Source organism: Sinocyclocheilus anshuiensis, unplaced genomic scaffold (genome assembly GCF_001515605.1).
Source record: "Sinocyclocheilus anshuiensis isolate Anshui unplaced genomic scaffold, SAMN03320099.WGS_v1.1 scaffold1053, whole genome shotgun sequence".
In the NCBI taxonomy this organism is placed as follows: Eukaryota; Metazoa; Chordata; class Actinopteri; order Cypriniformes; family Cyprinidae; genus Sinocyclocheilus; species Sinocyclocheilus anshuiensis.
In genome coordinates, this window is record NW_015555711.1 from 2,089,017 (window position 1) to 2,109,252 (window position 20,236).

The 20,236-nt window shown below is 37.3% G+C and overlaps 3 protein-coding genes across 3 annotated transcripts in view; all 3 read right to left on the reverse strand.

The window, feature by feature from the left end:
• Window positions 1-1,683, reverse strand: part of LOC107672013 (protein-tyrosine kinase 6-like) — a 9,253-nt gene extending 7,570 nt beyond the window's left edge. The window contains exon 1 of the mRNA XM_016465055.1: window positions 1,140-1,683. Within this exon, the coding sequence (XP_016320541.1) occupies window positions 1,140-1,531 (392 nt within the window). The 5' untranslated portion in view covers window positions 1,532-1,683. The remainder of the gene's footprint in view (window positions 1-1,139) is intronic.
• Window positions 1,684-2,496: 813 nt separating this feature from the next.
• LOC107672012 (tyrosine-protein kinase SRK3-like) lies at window positions 2,497-12,538 on the reverse strand. Its single transcript, XM_016465054.1, has 8 exons — window positions 11,797-12,538; window positions 9,131-9,252; window positions 7,862-8,028; window positions 6,064-6,211; window positions 4,437-4,595; window positions 3,454-3,635; window positions 3,212-3,368; window positions 2,497-2,718 (listed from the first exon to the last, which is right to left on the reverse strand). Exons 1-8 carry the CDS (start codon window positions 12,141-12,143, stop codon window positions 2,519-2,521), a joined length of 1,482 nt encoding a protein of 493 aa, XP_016320540.1. The 5' UTR covers window positions 12,144-12,538; the 3' UTR covers window positions 2,497-2,518.
• A 4,752-nt stretch (window positions 12,539-17,290) lies between these two features.
• The window catches only part of LOC107672011 (nucleolar protein 4-like), a 126,785-nt gene continuing 123,839 nt past the window's right edge, over window positions 17,291-20,236 (reverse strand). Inside the window, exon 12 of the mRNA XM_016465053.1 lies at window positions 17,291-19,612. Within this exon, the coding sequence (XP_016320539.1) occupies window positions 19,395-19,612 (218 nt within the window). The 3' untranslated portion in view covers window positions 17,291-19,394. The remainder of the gene's footprint in view (window positions 19,613-20,236) is intronic.

Below are 20,236 nucleotides of genomic sequence, written 5' to 3' on the forward strand. Positions count from 1 at the left end.
TAAAATGCGTTTTAAACATAAAGTTAAGTGCTTATCATTACCCATTTTACTCTTAGTAATTTAATAATTTAATAAATTTCATAATTGAAGTTTAGTTCAGAAGTATCGAATCGGTATCGATATCAACGATACTGCCTTGAAAAATATCGGTATCATATCGAAGACAAAATAAGTGGTATCGCCCATCCCTATATTACACTGCTCTCTGGAGTACTTGATTCTGATTGGTCATGGTCAGTTAAGACATTCCAAGGGTGTTGTTCCCCAAAAACAACCATCATCATTAACAATGCCGAATAACACACCGCTAATCCGGGTATTTGAGGCTGGTGCTTTTACAGGTGCATCTCAATAAATTAGAATGTCGTGGAAAAGTTCATTTATTTCAGTAATTCAACTCAAATTGTGAAACTCATGTATTAATTTATTGAGATGCACCTGTATTCACTTGGGTGTGTGAACTGGCTTTTTTATCAATTCCCTGGACGGGTACATTATAAGACAACAACAAAATTATTGGTCTTTTCTTTATCCAGAGTTTCAGAAGATTTGGTATAGCATGCATAAAACAGTGTTTTTATGTTTTTAGTGGGCCTACTATTGCATCCTTTTTGAACCTTGAAGTCTTTGGACCGCATTTAGGAATGGTACTGCCTTAAAACATTTTTCTATGTGTCCCACAACGAGAGAGAGAGAGATAGAGAGAGAGAGAGAGAGAGAGAGAGAGAGAGAGAGAGAGAAGAAAAATCCAAAGTGTTTCTGAATGAATTCCAAACCAAATTGTGTGGTTTGGACAAGAATAACATGTGGTATTATGAAAACTCAAGCGTTCTGGGGTGTGAGATGACATGTAGTTGAAGCATGAAGAGATAAACTAAGAGGTCTGCTAGGTGCTTGAGACCCCTAGAGAGAAGTGAACTATCCCTTTAAATCTTTTGTACGTGACACCTAGTACAAAAGTGAAATGTCAAGATGCATACACATTTAATTGCTTCCCAGATTACTGAATGTGGTGGATATCCAACAGGATTAAAATCACAGTCTTGGGTAAACTAAATTGTTTTTATAGATAAATTATTGAAATTATTTAATATAGCCTACATACAACGTTACTTTTCAGAAATAGCTTGGACACTCACGGTTGAGATTCCACGGACTCCGCACGCGCCAGATAATTGAACGGTACAAAACCGGTGGCCGCGCGCCCTTGTGAGTCGATTTTCTTCGCACTCCACCAGTCACCGGAACTGCTGACAATCTCTAACATATCACCAGCTTTGAACGACAACTCCTGGCCGTCGCGAGCCTCAAAGTCCCACAGAGCCGTATAAAGTGAAGCGGCTGTCTTCCGAGGTGGCAGCGGCGCGCTCGCCGGTTGTCCGTAACGGTCAGATTCCATATTACCGAGCCCATCGCCGGTACAGTCGCTGTCAGTTTTCACGCTGTTTTCTCCGTCGGTCGGTGAGGGTCCGTATATTCTGTCCCATAATGTCTTAAGACATGGGCAAGTTTTCCTCAAACATTCCCCCATGAGATAAAACTGTCCCCGAGAGACACCTGCTAGCGGATTCCCATATGAGACTGTTTTAGGGAACTGACATTAGAGTGAAACCTTCCGCATTTGAACCACGCCTGTGGACGACAATGACACAAGCTCAGTAGACTAAACAGGCATACTTTATTATTTGAGGTTAATTGCTTTACAGACTAGCAGCATGCTTCCGGTCAAACTTAAAGTCAGGTTACATTATGATAAATCGGCAAACAAATGATAAAGAAACTGCAGAAACATATATATTGAAAAAATATTTTATTTACAAGTTATCTTAAGAATTCATCTTGTATAATTCATTGGAAGACAATTGACTTCTGAAATGGATGTGATTTCTACGAAACCGATCATGAGGACACCTACCCAGGTAGTTTTGTCATATGGCTCCTGTGTTAAACACAGTGTTAATTTCAAAACTGTGTACCTGGTACAGTTATTTGTGCAGCCTGCCTTCACATAGGCTAAAGACACTCAACAGTTCGAACTTAAAATGGCCGTAGTTTTCACCGTCTCCACACCTGTCCATACTGGCAGGTGAATCTTTTGTAAACATAAACTCTGACCTGAAAACATCAGACCAAATAATCTCCTGTTCCTATTACTACTGAAACTGAACTGGCCAGATCAACTCTAGCACAAAATACACTAAGTGCAGTCTAAAAGACGGATATTATGACAGTAAATAACAGTGCTTGGCATCTTGATCCAATCATGATCAAGATTCGCTATGACGAGCTACAGATAATCTGGCCCTGTCAGATTAAGGAGATGCATGTTTCTCTCCTCCACTCTCAATGAATCTTTTATCCTCTTTAAAATCCATAAACAAGCATTTATTATTGCACATAACTTAATTAATATAAGCAATCAAAAAGAGAGTCTATGGTATGTGCACTTTTGTCCATGCAAATCTTTTCTTCATTCTCCGTTCTGTCCCACAGAATCTTCTGTTTCAGTCCACCTCTTCTACACCTCAATAGTTTTGAAGTAGATTCTGGAGTAGATATTTTCCAGCTGACTGTGAAGGGCATGAAACGAGGGCCGTTTGGAAGCCTCCGCGTGCCAGCATTCCAACATAATACGGTAGATGTTTGGGGGGCAGTGATTTGGACACGGTAACCTGTAACCCGATGACAGGATCTCCAACACCTCCTTATTATTCTTCCCTGTGGGCACATTCATATGAGATATATACTCTACTGCTCAAAGGTTTGGGGTCTTTTTTTAATAAATGGATGATTTTATTCAGCAAGGATGCTTTAAATTGATCAAAAGTGAAAGTAAAGGCATTTTTAGTACTACAAAATATTTCTATTTCAAATGCTGTTCTTTCTGCAAAAATAATAAGCGGCACAACTGTTTTCAACACTCATATTAATAAAAAAATGTTTCTTGCACTGCAGATCAGCATATTAGAATGATTTCTGAAGGAGCATGTGGCACTGAAGACTAGAGTAATGATACGGAAAATTCAGCTTTGGCATCACAGGAATAAATTACATTTGAAAATACATTCAAATAGAAAATAGTTATTTTAAATTGCAATAGTATTTCACAGTATTACTATTTTACTGTATTTTTGATTAACTGCAGCCTTAAGGAGCATAACAGACTTCTTTAAAAAAAAAATGGTAGTGTATATGAGAAAGAGACCCATACCATCATATGGCATCTTTCCACGTGACATTATCTCATACAGCAGCACTCCAAAGGACCAGACGTCAGATTTGACTGAGAACCGCTGGTAGAGAGCAGCTTCTGGAGCCGTCCACCGCACAGGAATCTTGGTGTTTCTACTAGCGGTATACACACTATCCTACACACAAACACAAAAATGACACACTAAGATTCAATTTATTTGCAGATTTCCAGGGGCTTCTTTGACATCCAGCCATTATTACCTTAATGATGCGAGCCAAGCCGAAATCAGCCACTTTACACACCAGGTCTTCTCCAACCAGGATGTTTCGAGCTGCAAGGTCTCTGTGGACAATGTGTCGATCTTCCAGATACGCCATTCCTTCTGCTATCTGACCAGCCATGTAGATCAGGTGAGCAGAGGTCAACACCTGACCCTCCGGTGCTACAGGAAGAGATGAGAAAAAAGAGATGGAAAGAGTTGCTCATTGGGAACATCAGTGAAACAAAAGTGTCCAAATGCCAAATGTCTGAGACCAAACTAAAAATGTGGGCTTCAAAGCATAATTGAAATCTGAAAATAAACTAATCTGAATTGAAATCTGGTAAATTGATTTAGAGTATAAGAAAGAAAAATGAGTTCAAATTATTTCAGATTCCGCATTATTTTTAGGTCTGTAAACAAAACAAGTATTACTAATACATTAATGACACTGATCATGTGATTCTTTGTACAGATGGTCAGATGTTCTTCCACTGGAGCTCAAAATCTTTGGATTATCTCAAATCATACTGGAGAACACAATGATCTGGACTGTGGATTTCATGCAGCTTTGGTCGTCAAAGCAGAAGGGGAAGGTAACAATTTTCAATTCAACTTTTCAGTCAAAGCATTATGCTCAAAATATCATTTCAGTTCAAGAAGTGACGTATTAATTCACTGAGATGAAAATTAAACACTTTTATGTGTTCAAGTGGGAAACAACAAGCCATATTTATGTTAAGAAATTGCTTCACAGACTGAAGGAAATGATGACTTCATGTACATTTGAACTGTAACCATAAAACACTGGAGTCACATAAAGCCATTGATGTTTGTCAGTGCGGACGTGATTGTCTGATAAGAAAACAAAATGTAATGTATGAAATACCCAGACCAGATCTGGTGCAATATTATATAATACTACGCTATTCTGTAGTATACAAGCACTACGTGAACAAGGAAAAAGAGTGCAGTGACACTTACAAGCAAGATACGATTTGAGACTTCCTTTAGTCATGAGCTCAGTGACAATGTAGACCGGCTCCCCTCGTGTGCAGAGAGCCAACAGCTCAATCAGTTTAGGATGGTGCAGGTTTTTCAGTGCATGGACCTCCTTCACAAACTCATCCAATTTTGTGTCCTCTACAGGGCAGAGTGAGAGAACAACAGATCAAGATCTTTATCCACTGATATTTTTATGAAAAAACATTTGTGCATGTGACAGTGGTCTTTTTCTCAAGTTATGATGCAGATCCAATTGACTTTGAAACAAAGGCCAAAAATTGATATGAAAATCATTTGTGGATAAGTACAAAATTATAAATTTCAAAGAGCAAACAACATAAAAATCTTTTTGAGTGCTGTTTCATTCCTTCAGTGCTGAATTACATAATCAGTTTCAATTTAGGCTTATTGGTGTTTTGGCAAAACATTTTCACATCCTCATATATATTACTTATATGTGACCCTGGACCACAAAACCAGTCATAAGGGTAAATTTTTTTAAAATTGAGACTTATGCACCATATGAAAGCTGAATAAATAAGCTTTCCATTGATGTATGGTTTGTTAGGATATGATAATATTTGGCCGAGATACAACTATATGAAAATCTGGAATCTGAGGGTGCAAAAAAAATCTAAATATTGAGAAAATTGCCTTTAAAGTTGTCCAAATTAAGTTCTTAGCAATGCATATTACTAATCAAAAATTAAGTTTTGATATATTTACGGTAGGAAATTTACAAAATATCTTCATGGAACATGATCTTTACTTAATATCCTAATGATTTTTGGCATAAAAGAAAAATCGATAATTTTGACCCATACAATGTATTTTTGGCTATTGCTACAAATATACCCCCGTGACTTAAGACTGGTTTTGTGGTCCAGGGTAACATATATCCTTAATATATTAAAATATTCATTTCAAAATGGAAATCATTTTCCTTTATCAGAATATCAGAAATAAGTGAATGTGAATTCAGTTCTGTCCTTCACTTATGTTGCATTTTGTGCAGGTTCTATGCACTAATTTCTAATGAAATTACGGGCAATTTATTAGGAAATATACTAATTAGTGTTTATATAGAAAATAATCCCAAAATTCTTAGGCACTCATGTGGTTAAAATGCCTTTAATAAACTGGCCTTAGGTAATTAAAACTAACCAAGCCTTCTTCATTATCAAGGCTTTTTACGTTTCTCCACATTTTTTTTGTTTTAATTTTTTTATTAAAAAGTTACCTTTATTTCCACTAAGCTATTTGTTTTTATGCTTCTGTAGTAGTCTCTATATTTTACGACCCTGTTATTTTCTTTCTCTAATTCGAAATGCTTAAAAATTTATAATTTTCCACCTTCTAAAAATACAAATTCTTTAGGATTTCTGTATGTCCTTAATTTGACTTTCAGTCTTTTGTAATATCCCTCTATAAAAGCCAGTTCCTTTCAGCAGTAATAACCTCCAGGAAGTGACATAATTTTTGGTGATAATTACAACAGCACAAACATCATTATAAGAGACTTGATTGAATGAATTGGGTGATGTTTTCTGTTATTGGTTGGGTTGTTGTTTCACTTCAAAACATTTCATCTTGTGTGGTGCCTCACCTTGTTTGAGCATCTTGATGGCCACTTTCTGTTTCTTTGTGATCCAGACAGCTTCCCAGACTTCCCCAAAATGGCCCTCCCCCAGCTTGTTGAGTAGCTGAAACTCCTCCCTCGGCCGCTCCCATGGCTCCATGTCAAACAGCTCCCTCTGCACGTGGACACACACGCAACAAAGGTTACAAAAGAGCTCTTCCAAGAATCTCTTCTATATATGACATGTTGCTCTAAACACAGCGTGCAGTATTGATCATAAAACCAGAGAGCCTAGAGAGTGGTTATATTTTGTTAACAGCAGGAGAGAAGAAAAGAGAGAATTTGCATTTCTAGGAAAGTTTACTGGGAAAACAAATCATTGAGAAGACAGCTTTGGTTTTGGTGTGTTTAGAAGGGAAAAAATAAGCTTCGAAATATTTGAATAGTATGACAATTTATTGTTTAAATAAAATGCGCTACATTACACGTCAGCTTGTGCAGCTTGAAATCTGGGACCAGCAACTGACAATCAAAGATTTCTTCATATCTTTCACACTGAAACCGTATGAAATGATAGTAACCGTGATTTTGACAAATAAGACCTGTTCCTGGATCCTTGTTGGTTCTGGAACAGCATTCAGCCAACCAGATTTTAGGATTAGGGCTTTATGAACATTCTTATTTAGGGTAACAAAGTGCATTTACTGCTCAGCTGTAACCTAAAATAGAAGACCCAGGGGTTAACTTATTCCTGCTGTCATCCGATATATTTATTCAGAACATTCAAAGACACTCGTTTTTAAAAAATATCATTTTTAATTATTATTTAAGTTTTTTTTTTTACGTTGTAAATATAAATGTTTCTATAAATATAAATAATATAAATTTTCACAGTTTACTTTGGCATTTATTTCAATAAATGATATAAAGACCTACATTTTTAAAAAAATAGACAGAATTCAGATCCTCTAATTCGTGGATTTATTAAATAGTAACTTAATTAATTATGATAACTAATAAATTAACTCATAAAACCACCAGCAACAATGTACCACTGCAGGGGCTTTCTTTCACAGTTGTGAGGGGGAGGCAGATCTTACCCTACCTATACTATTTTTCCTGATTTGATTAGGGGTTGCCTACTGTTATTTGATAGAAATATATAATATAATACAATAAAACAAAAACAATAAAGCAAGTTGATCCAGGAATATGTCCTTCTTGGTAAATTCAGCATGAAATGATTCAAAGACCTTAACAGGTTTTCAAAGAAATAACAATAAAACATAATCAAGTGTTCATATCAAGTGCTCCTAGTCACAAAATAAAAATCTGAAAGATGGTAAAGTTGTTCAAGTTAAAACACGAAATGCATAAAGTAAAAGGTGCAACAAGGTTGCTGTGCTATCCTTTTAGGAAGCAAGTGAGTGAATGGGCTTGTGTTAGTGTTTCTCAGTGGAGCTGTGTGTCCACACACACTCTGTTATTCAGCCTCGGTGTCCTCCTTGAAAAGGAGGAGAGAAGAGCGGACGATAACCATGAGGCCAAACCAGACAGAGCGCAAGAAAAAACTGCAGAGCTGCTGATTAAGATGAAGGAGATTAGAAAACCAATGTAACCACTGCAGGCCGACTGGTGCCATCGCCCAGGACCACTTCTCCAGAAACAGACCGCTTCTCTTTAACGCTAATTGAATCTCTAATGCAGAACTGATACCCATAAAAAGGATGCCTATTTATGAGCCTTAGTTTCATGAAGACAAAAAGTGATGTCTAAAATTAAGATGTCGCTCTTGGGTGTGTATTAAATATTAAGAGTGTCATACTTGCTGTTCACATGGCTGGTCTAAGGGGCATCCCAGACTCCTGGAGTTTTGCTGGTAGTATCTGATGAGCTCATCCAGAGTGCCAAAAGAGATCTTGTCAGATACAAAGTAAGCACCAATCGCTGAGCGATGAATACGGAAATGGAAGACACTATTTTCACTTCTGGCTGTGAAGGAGAGAATCAAATTTTCCAACATTAATATTTTTGAAAAAGTATTTTTAGCACTTTTTAACCCTGATTTTTTGTTGAGATCGACATATCTGGTCCCAGCAGCACCAGTGAATGTACAGTATATATAAAGATAATAAAATAATAATAAAGATAATAAAATGTTTCTCTGACTGAATCAAACCGAGTAGGCAGATATTAATGAATCTGAATGCTTCTGTTTTACGAAGAAGTAGATATGCACTTTTCAGAAATATGACTGAGAATAAATTGAATTACAATAATAATAATAATAATCATCATTACATATATTAATATTTTATATCTTTAATATATGAAATAAAACATCTTTAGTGGAGGACTTGAGAAGAATGTTATCAAATTGGAAATGCTGTGTATAATCAATTTTGACAAGATTAGCAAAAATTATTGAATGGCTTTGTGGTTTTTGAGACCTTAAAAAAATACCCGCTACTCTTCTGTGGAGACAGAAAAACGCTTAGTCAGTTGCACATGGAAGACCAATATGGTGTTACAAGCTGTGGGGTGGAAAGAGAGCGAGATAGAGAGAATATATTAATATTTTATATCTGAGACCCTTTAATATATGAAATAAAACATCTTTAGTGGAGGACTTGAGAAGAATGTTATCAAATTGGAAATGCTGTGTATAATCAATTTTGACAAGATTAGCAAAAATTATTGAATGGCTTTGTGGTTTTTGAGACCTTAAAAAAATACCCGCTACTCTTCTGTGGAGACAGAAAAACGCTTAGTCAGTTGCACATGGAAGACCAATATGGTGTTACAAGCTGTGGGGTGGAAAGAGAGCGAGATAGAGAGAGAGATGCTGGCCTGAAAGGATGAAAGATAAACCAAGAGTGGATATCTTTGGCAGAAAATAATAAGATGGATGAAGTGGAGGCTACGTTGTCATGCAGATCAGACAAACGGGAGATGAGAAAGAAAGAAGATGATGTCTGAGAGAAAGACAAGGGAATACGGGAGGGAAGTACTGGAGGTCTCCAGGCATTCAAATGAAAGAGAGTGTGAGAGAGAGGGAGACTGTGTCTGCGAGAGAAGAAACAAAGGAACAAACCGGAGATAGTATATTCATCGCTGTGGCTCTCACTGATCCTCACCAGGAAGGAGCCCGTTTTGTTCTGTGAACTCAGAAGCAGTTTATCAGCCTTTTGTCTGTTTATATTCCCATAGTACCATCTGTAAAACAGATGCACATAACACAGCTGAATGAATGAATACTTCAGAACCTGTCAAGACCATGTCCAGGTCATATTTCACCGGCAAAATCCAAAGAAAATAAGTATTTACTTTTATACATAATAAGTAATAATTCCATTTTTTCATTAATGTAATATGTAAAAATAGTCATTTCAAAGTATATTTATTCATTATATTCAGTGTTTTGCCTTTAATTAATGCTGATAATATATCAGTGTATATAATATAAATAAAACCAGGAGAAATGTGCATAAATGGGCATAATATCATAAAATGAATCTTTATGATATTATTCTGAAATATGAATATTTCCACGTTGATAGATAAAAGCAAACACAGCACATTTACTATCTACTGCATGTACAATTCTGTACTAAAGTTTGAACTATCAGCTAAAATATTAATAATATAATCATTAATAATGCATGTTTAGTACCGTAATTAGTCTTTTTTTTACATTAGAGTAATTGGGTTGCATTACTAAGTAGTGAGGAATGAACAACATGTATTTTATTGTAATTATTTGCTGACACATTATTATTGTTAGTCCTGTTGCTATTATGTCAGCTAACAATGCGAGTAATATGAGAACTGTAGTGTAAAATGCTTGAAATTGAGGTATGAAAATCTATATCTGCCATTACTTTTTTCCAGTAATATTTTATAATGAGATATTCCACATGAAATATGGTATAATTAAATAAACTCCTCCAAAAAATATATTCTTATTATATAAATGGTTAATCAATATGTTATGAGTTGGGTAGAAACGCTAATACAGCAAGAATATTAAACCAATTTGTCTAATATCCTGGACTTTTAGAACATGCTGTTCACTTATTTCAGTGTTTGAATTAATACTCTTATTTCCTTTATTTGCTGATATTTATTACAGTGAGAGAAAGAAACACCTCATATTTTGCCCATATTAACCACGTTCAGCTTCGCACAGTAAACACTGTGGCGTCATGCAAAGTGTTGCCATGTTAAATATGGGTGCAGCAGGTGCACTTGCTTGTTTAGCACAATCCCATGGTGCTTCAGTTTCAGTGAAACTCCGGCAGGTGACAGGTGCACCAGAGGCCGAACACACACTACTCTGACATAACAACCCGTTACCTTTCAACACTATTTAGGAGGTCTTTATGGCGAGGGCAATTGACTGACCCCGTTACAGCAACCAAACAGAAGTAAACGATACAGCGCAAATAAAAGAAAACCGTGCACAGCCCATTGTTCACACGGACAATGATAAACCCCGTTGTTCATTAAATGAGACAGTGCAGGTATATGAACATTCCTTGGTTGAGCTCATGTACAACCAAAACTAGGCACACTGCTTCTGTGATTTCAAAACAGTAAGGTCAGGTTTTGACCTATTGACCTTATTGTTACAGTGTGAATTATACAATGGCTTTAAGGATCTATTTATTTAAAAATTCACATTTTTAACACATTTTTAATGTCTGCAAAATCATTCGATCTAAATTTAAAGGTAATTTTCAAAATACAGTCTGTCAGGGTTTGTCATGTGCAACCTTTAGGGCCACTAGTCAATTGACTTTAATAAACGGGTTTTGGAGATATATTAAAGATAACTAAATATATAATAAAGTCACACATAATGACAGTACCTACAGTTTATGGATGTAGCAGATTGAAACCTATTTGTATGAGACAGCAATCTTTTGTTCAAAGTTAATTAGGTTCAAGTGTTAATTAGGTGGTTCTGACTCCCCAAAACCACCATATTTACACCCTATAATTGGGGGGATCTTAAACCTGAAATATTTTATGGTTGCCTATATAAAAAAACGAAATAAAATGCTAATGAAAATCTAAAATGCAATGTTTGTGTACTGTAGCGGTATAAAATATTAGTCCAGTATGAAAACAATAAAAGTCAATGGAAAGTTGAACTATTATAGAAAAACAAAAGTGCAAGTATGTAGCCTTACGTCAAGCTTTTTATTCATATTATGTGCACTACGTAGAAAAGAGTGATCATTTTCCATAAAATATGTGACCCTGGACCACAAAACCAGTCATAAGTAGCACAGGTGTATTTGTAGCAAAGCAATAGCCAACAATATATTGTATGGGTCAAAATGATCGACTTTTATTTTATGCCAAAAATCATTAGGATATTAAGTGAAAACCATGTTCCATGAAGATATTTTGTACATTTCTTACCGTAAATATATCAAAACTTTATTTTTGATTAGTAATATGCATTGCTAAGAACAATTAATTTCGACAACTTTAACGGCGATTTTCTCAATATTTTGATTTTTTTTTTGCACCCTCAGTTTTCAAGTTTTCAAATAGTTGTATCTCAGCCAAATATACATCAATGGAAAGCTTATTTATTCAGCTTTCAGATGATGTATAAATCTCAATTTCAAAAAATATCAACCCTTATGACTGGTCCAAGTTCACATATAATGAATATTCTAATTAAAAATAGACATAGGCTATCATTAGAAACTAGCCTAAATAAATCTATTGACTGACAGGACTTACCTGTAGTTAGCGAATTCATCCTGTACTAGGGCCACATAATTAGCAGGGACCAGTCCGGACTCCAGTGACCCCGTCAGCTTCTTGGCAAATACATAATCTCCCCTCTTTTCTATGACAGACAGTTTGTCCCCTTCTTTCACCGTCAGCTCTTCCTCACTGCGGGCTTCGAAGTCGAAGAGCGCCGCGTACAGCTGCGCCGGTTTCCTCTTCGGAGCCGGGACCCGGATATCACCCGAAACCGTGCGGATCTCGGCCGGTCGAGCCATGCTCGGATAGTAAAACTCGGGCCATATGCAGTCCCACAGCGTCTTCAGACAGGGCATACAGCTGCGACAACACTTCTCCATCCCAGCCCTCGCTTTCTGCGGACTCCAGGGTAGCCAGAATAGTTGGCAGCTGTCCACCAAGCGAAACGGTTGAAATGGAAAATAAAAGAGGCGTGTGGGTCCCTCACCGATGGTGACCGACCTTCCGTAGCGATTCTATACCGGGATTCCCTTTGTTGAGCAAACGCGCTTGCCGCGATCATAGCGGAGGATCAGGTGAAACCGGTTCTGTTTCGGGATGGATCACATAGGTATGCAGAAAAGACATGTTGGATAGTTCAATGAGACATTAAGACGAGGAGAGGATGTTGTGGTTGAAGTACCTTAAAGAACATCCTCTTTTCATCTAAATTTAGGCTCTAATCGTCCGTGACGCCCCCCTTCTCTCGTAATGACCGGTGCAGTGCGCCGCAGCATTCGGCGCCTCTATCTATCCGCTCCGGAGCAAAACGCTTCGCAGTATGTGAACCTGGCTGCGGGCGAGCCGTTTCTCCTGTAGAGCGACCATCTGTTCACTAGGCAAGCGCACACTTGGAGCTGGAAACCATTATTTGTTTATTTTTAGATTCGCCTCTAATCATACAATTCTTACATCTCCGCAAATGTTTGCGTTTATGAAAATTTCAGCACGCTCATTTGCGTGCGTATCGTGCGAATAAGCAGTTGAAAATAATACTATTCTGGCCTATTAGTTTTTAACACACGCACGCACACACACACACACACACACATATGCACACGTTTATTATTATACACGACGGGGACTTCCGGTTTACATGTAGCCTTATTGTTTTAAATTGTTGCGCTAATTATAGTTACTACCAGTGGTGCACAGCAAATATTGGGGGCCCGCCCGTGACGTCACACTGGCGTTTGTATTGCTGTTTAATATTATTTTGGGCAGTTTAGCTCTTTAATGATTTTTTGTTTATTTTGTGTATTCTGGGCTATATTTTCTGAATGACTTCTAGGTTTCTGTCATTTAGAAAGTATAGGCTAACGAGGTTAGGCTACTGGAGATGTATATAAATCACTCACTAAATATATTTTGGCGTCACATAAAATGAAAGGAAGGAGATTCTAGAATAGAGCTGTTCTAAAAACTTTAGTATGACAGGAAAGCAGGCAGACTGTCTGTATGCACAGGAACCAGTAGCCAACGTTTGAGCGCGTGTCCTGTCCACGTGATACCTTGTTTCCCGCGTCCGTGATTTGTGTGTAAATATATTTAGGTCGAATCTGATCTGACCGTCATTAAAAGGTCTTTGTAAAGTAAACACACTGTAAAATTGCCACCTTGATGCGACTCCCATATGACTCTAATGTATATTGGCTTAAAACGGTGGGATATAGAGGCTATGTGACCCTGGCTGTGAAAACCCAGCTAAAGTCTTTTTGTTTTTTTACTGTTTTCTACATAAAATCATCCTGCATAAGGTAAAGAACATTCTGTGAAAATGTAACCTTGATGTCTTTAATATTGACTGAGTGAGGCGACGTCAAAGGTTGAAATCATGTACATCACATATACTGTATTACATTGTGAAGTAAATAATTATCTTTTACAATATGCAATATAAATTACTCAACCCTCATATCAGACCAGTAATAGTAAATAATACCTTTTATAACATGCAATATAATTTACTCAACCCCTCTGAACTAGGCCAGTGCTTAACCCTATCCCTGCATTTCTGAACCACACAAGCATTAAAAGCCTTCCAAGTGGGCCATAATAACAAAAATCAAGATGCCTAAATAAACTGACAACTACGCACAAGAGGAAATGGCTTAGTATTTGAATATTGTCATGGACCATGGGGGATCAACGAGACTGATTTAAGTTCTTTTATGAAGCCATTTTTATCATGAGGACCAATGTAAGCAGTTTTAGTTAGTTAGCAAAACCTGACCCAATCAAAAACACAAATACATTGATGCTGATTCAAAATAATTTTTCCTTAGGGAGAAGAAAAGAAATACATCTGCCGGGTTTGATATATAGCACACTGTTTTATTAGTATATTTAGCTTTGTGACGTACAGCTTGGGAGGAAAAAAAAGTCACAATGTCATGTCAATGACATCCCACTGGAGAAAGCTTCATCTCAAATCATTGGTTTTCATTAATGAAAGTGATATGTTAGGAGCCACCCATGCTGTTTGCATTAAACAACAAAATTGATTTTTTTTTTCATTTTCATTCAATCTTTCAGTTTCTTCACATATGTATGTATCAACACTTTTCTAAAGAATTAAAATATTTAGCCACATGTACTGAAAAAGTATTCACTGTTATATATATATAACGCAATAAATATAAAAAAAAGATTTTGTATATATTATGGTATTAAAGTGGGAAATGGGTTGCTGATAGGACTTCTATTTCAAATATAAAACAGCAATCATTTACCTGAGGTTTTCACTCTGCTGTTCTTGTACTCTAATACTTGATGTCTGCACCCGACGAAGGGTGTGATAATGGCTTTTAATCATTAAGGAACAGACGGCCATGTTGTCCCTAATGGTCAGAGGAAAAGATTCATTTACAACAAGCCGCCTTCAATTTGTGTATCTGTTGACAGCAGTTAAAGAAAGTGATTGGGGTCAGTGATGGGGGTCTCCCAGACGAAAACACTGTCTTGTCTTACTGTAAATGCATGGAAAATTGCTGCAAGTCCCATTTCCCTTCACTATAAAGGAATCAGATTAAATTAAGCAGTGCCCGAACAGAAGAAGGGAAATCATTTAAATTAAAAACCAACAAAAAAAGAGAACAACAAAAAAGAAAGAGAATCTCAAAAATCTGTACATGTAAACATCACACTTCCACTGAGTCCAAAATGAGAAGGAAAGAGACAGTTTCACATTGGTATTAGGTACATATCAAAACCAGAGCCGACACCAGGAGGAAACCGAGACGGGATGGTAAAGATCCAAAGCACCAACAAATTAGAAAAGAGAACAGACTAAAACGGGGAACCACATGAACTTGAATGCAGCTGTACACCACTGTGGTAGAAAAATAAAAGTCAAGTTGTTTTGTTTTTTTTCAGAGCTATACATCTGATCAAACCAGAGCATTTTTCTTAAGTTGTGTAGTTTAGCAGCAACCATAACCAGCATCACACCTGAATGCAAAGCCTGAACCCGTATAGGACTGTCCGTGTGTTTGTGTGTGATGTCTTTATGACAGGTGGCCTGTTTAGTTAATATCACAGTAGATTGCGGTGCTGATTGAACAAAAAAAAGACACCTTGAAGGGGCTCTGAGGTATGACAGCAGATATGGAGAGCTGAAGGGGTTTCTAATAAAATAAAGGGACATACGTATATAACAATCAGTTCGGTTAAGCCCCTTTAAAGGCACGGCGCATAACTAATCAGAAAAAAAAGTTTCCCAAACATCTCAGTCATACAGTACAGAGATAACAGTTCTTTGAGGGTTTGTGGCGCAAGGGAAATCAGGCATCAGGCTCTCGACATAACTAACACTTTAAAGCCCATGCGGCGTGGGATTGATTTTGCCCTCGGTGTGTGTATCTGCAATCCGATGTGACCGTGGTTTGGCTGGCTGCTTGGCATGTTGACATCCTTGTTTGGAATGTTATAGGCATACAGGACAAACTTCACATGTGATGTCGGTACAAAACGGTTCTGAAAAGACCACTTGCCATACAAAAAGAATTAGAAAAGAATAGTAATCGAGATAATTATAATAAAAATAGGAATCAGATAAAAAGGTTTTCGACAGTGGGCCACAAGGCGTCTTCAGCGGCTAGCGTGAGAACCGAGAGTGAGAGATGCTCTGATTATGGCTAGAATAGCCCTCACTCTCCCAGGACACTGCGCTGTACGACTGCACACGGAACACAGAGCATGGGAACAAAACTGTGAACGAGTTACACCTTTTTCAAGATTGTCGTTTGCCTTGTTTTACAGTTTGTTTTTCGGTAGCTGTCCTTGAGTGAACTGGAGAGAAGAAACACCTTATGAACAGATGAACGCTTCGCTTTTTTCGGCTTCTTTCCACACAGATGCGGTTTGCAGTTCCATCTCCATTGTACGGTTTTAGAAACCCATAGAAGAGCTCAGTAGCATGTGAGGTTGGCGTATAATCAGACGGCAGTGGGACCCATATCAGACCTCAACGAGAGAAAGACAGATGACCGAGACAGCAGCTAGAATTCTCTTTTACCTGACCTCTCAACATCTGTCTACTGCGGACAATGTAGAAAAGAAAAGCAGGTGAGACAGAGAGAGATGAACAGAAATGGCAACAGCATAGAAAATAAGAAGAGAGGACCCAATGAATGTGCAGGTCAAATTTGTCAGAAACATGTCTAGGTCAAATTTCACTGCAAAAATCAAAAGACAAAATTCTGAAATTGTATTTTGTGAAAACTATTTTTGGACAAATTTTTTTTTTTGTAATTTGTTCTAGTTATTTTTTGTTATATGACTTAAGCATATTTATCCCCAATTTTAATTAGCATAATGCAAATAAAAAGAAAAAATACAGTACTTAAACATCTCAGTGGTTTGTACTTCTAATTTGTCAATTGAATTAAAAAATATCAAAAATAAATGTATTACATTTATGTGTTATACATACTGTAATAAATATGTATTACAGTATTTTTACTGTAAACTACATCATTTCCATTTTAAATGACTGAGTTTGTAATGAACCTAAAGTTCATTAAGGTTTCTTATTTTATTTATTTTGGTGTTAAACTTAGGAAATGTAACATTTTTAAATATGTAAAAATATTTAAACAATTTTAAAGTTTCAATATTATTAAATATTTATTAGTGCTGTCAAGCGATGAATCACGATTAATCGCATCCAAAATAAAAGTTTTTGTTTACATAATATATCTGTGCATATTTATGTATGTATAAATACAAACACATGCATGTATACATTTAAGAAAAATATGTTTGTTTATATATTAAATATATTTATATATATTATAAAATATAAATATATAAATGTATATACATGTAAATATTTTCAAAATATATACTGTATGTGTGTGTATTTATATATATAATATATACTGTATGAGTGTGTATTTATATATACATAATAAATATACACCGTACACACACACATGTAAACAAAAACTTTTATTTTGGATGCGATTAATCGCGATTAATCGTTTGACAGCACTAATTTATATATCTCCCCTTATTTCCTTATTACTGTAAGTTCTCTCCTGAAATAAAAGAAACAGCGAAGACAGTTACAGATGAGAGAGGTCAAGGACCCTTTTGTGATCAGAGCGATGTTAAACACAGTGAGGAGAGGCCTCACGCTGTCAATTTTGCATATGTCTTCATGTCTATAGCAATTCTAATCAACAACTCAATATCCAAGTAGGAGGCTGGACTGTGAAGGCCTACCATAAATATAACACATCAAGAAATCATTACTTCTACATGTCAGGGGTGTCAAAATTGCACACAAACTTGTCTTAAGAGGGCAGTGTAGTCTCTGGTCACACTCACACATCATCATGGCTTTCGATCATAAGTAGGTCCCGGTCACGTGATTATGAATGATTCTGAAGGCTCCTCAGCAGGGGTCATGTCGTGGTAGCCTCTCTGTACTAGTCTGTCTCCTTTAGGGCCATAAATGCGTTTGATTATCTTCTGCATTGTGATATTCTTTCTCCATCCCCCACTAGCAGTACAACACGGAGCCGGCGCCGAGCTCCTCAATCACAGATTAGCGCTGCCTCTGTGTGCAAATGGAGCAAATTACAGTGACATTACTGTCAGTCAGTCCCTAAACAAATCTACCTTACTAACTACACATTTTAAACCTCTCCTGTTAAATATTCAGTTCACTAAAGACCCTTTAGCGTGTCTGTTCGTGTCATACGTGTGTTCGTGTATGCGCCAAGCTCTTGTGCCAAAGACGATTTGATCCCAGTTGATCTTGAGATTTAAGCACACACCGCACTTTTAGAACAAATCAAACAAAAGCAAACACAAGCAGCCCTCAGTATGAAATCAAACACTCTTGACCGGAATGCAAAACGGCAGTTTTTTAAAATATTTCTTTTGGATTTGGCTTCCGTTTCGGACTTTTTTTGCCTTGTTTTTTTTTGCCTTGAGGTGCTCTGGTTGTGTTTGGGAGGCTTGAGGTTTCAGGTCTGTGGCGTTACGTTGGAGTCCATAGCAGCAGAGTGGATTAATGGCCATTAAGAAAAATCAACAGATACAAGACTAACAAGCTTCCATTCCGGATCCTTTCTCTCCATCTCCCTCCAAAGCAGAATAATAAGGTGGAGGAGAAGAGAGGACGTACAGGAGAAATGGAAGGACACATAGAGAAGAGGAGAATAGAGGGTGACCCGTAGAGAGGAAACAAAGAGTTGGCATCTGTGAGACTGAAGTGTTTAAATGCATCAGGAAAGGTCCATTCCCAAAACAAGTCCAGTGTATTTTTGCCATCAGTACCTTGAAATGGATCGGAATATATACAGTACAACACATTTGGAGGAGGTGGAAAAGAAAATCCGTAGTTCAATTACAGAAATGACAAATTCACTCCCACTCTCTGCTTTCGATGCCCAAATCAGTGAACTGCGAAGTCGAGGACGGACAGGTGATAATTTTCTTCTCCCACACACAGAGAGGGGAATGATGGGAGAGAGCAAGAGCAGGACAGACAGGCTGAGGTATTTCCAGGTGAGCTTCCACCTGCGTATCTATATGCATAAATTAATGATTCAGAGGTCAGAATGAATGGAAAAGTGCTTCAGGACACTGCGAGTGCTTATTTACAGCAAATACAAAGGTCTATTAGTTTCTTCTTGCTTTTCTTATCTTCTTTCTTTCCATTACGCCTCCAAATCAAAAGTGTCTTCATTTAGTTAGTGCCGTCTGGAGGATTGACGTTCCGTAATTCCTCCTTTGAAGTAGCTAAAAACAAAGAAAATCAGAAATCGATGGCTCTCAGCAGGGAACGAATGGAGGTTAAACAGAGGGAGGCCATGGAGAAGGCATGAAATGCAGGAGCAGTATGTGGAGGATGCATCGAACCGTCCGCTTCTGCACCAAAGTGTCCTTCAGAGATTCATCTCCATCTCTCGGCCATTCTCGTTGAAATGATATGAAAGCAAAAGCTTGATGAAGCTGTTTTCTCTCTCTTCTAACATCTTTAAGAGCCAGATGGTTTTCCTCAGTGACCGGAAAACCTCTGATGAGGATCATGTGAGGGACGAGGGTATGTGTTTAGACAGAGAGTGTTGAGAATTGGTTCAGTTCTGTTGTAGTATGAGGTTCTCCAGCTCATCTGCCGATCGTAGCAGGAAGGCCGCAGACTCACGGTATCCTGCGATCAGCTGACGCACTGCCGCCACTTCTGTATGGCTGAGCTGAGCTGAAGCCCCGCCTCCTCCTCCATTCCTGCCGAGACTACTGGAGCTTGACGAGGACGAATTTGAGGCCAGAGACTTCATACTGAGATCAGTAGGCCCTGAACGGAGAGGACAAAAATATAATTACAGACATAAAAACAACTAAGAACACAGACACGGTAGCTCTTAAGAGAGGATAAAAATTCTTAAAAACACAAGATTGCTCTTTCACTCTACTCCAATCAACAGTGCCATAAGAATGAAGTCAGTTACAAATAAGTGTGTAACAGAAAATAATGGCACACTCTTGTGGGCTGCACGCAATCACATACAACATGACCAGTGTAGTCCAATCCTTGGGACAAAAATTAATCTTTTAAACCAGTTTTTTAGTGACTCAGAAACATGCAGTGCAGCCTGATTCACGAACAAATGACTCTTAAGAGTCAGTCCTTTAATGAATTCAAAAAGATTTTATTATAACTTTAAGCATAAAAAATAAACAGTTTTACATGAGAAATGCAATTTAAGATTACTTCAGCAGTTTTTGCAGCAGTTTTTGGTTGTATTGATTATATATACATTAAATATGTAGCAATTGCACAGCATAATTTGGGCCCAGTTATTGCATTTTAAAATTCATTTGTTTGTAATTTACCAAGTTAAAAGTTTTCCTGTATATGAAATATGTCCACATTAAATTGAACAAAAACTGAAAAAATTTACCAAGCCCCAGTAGATCT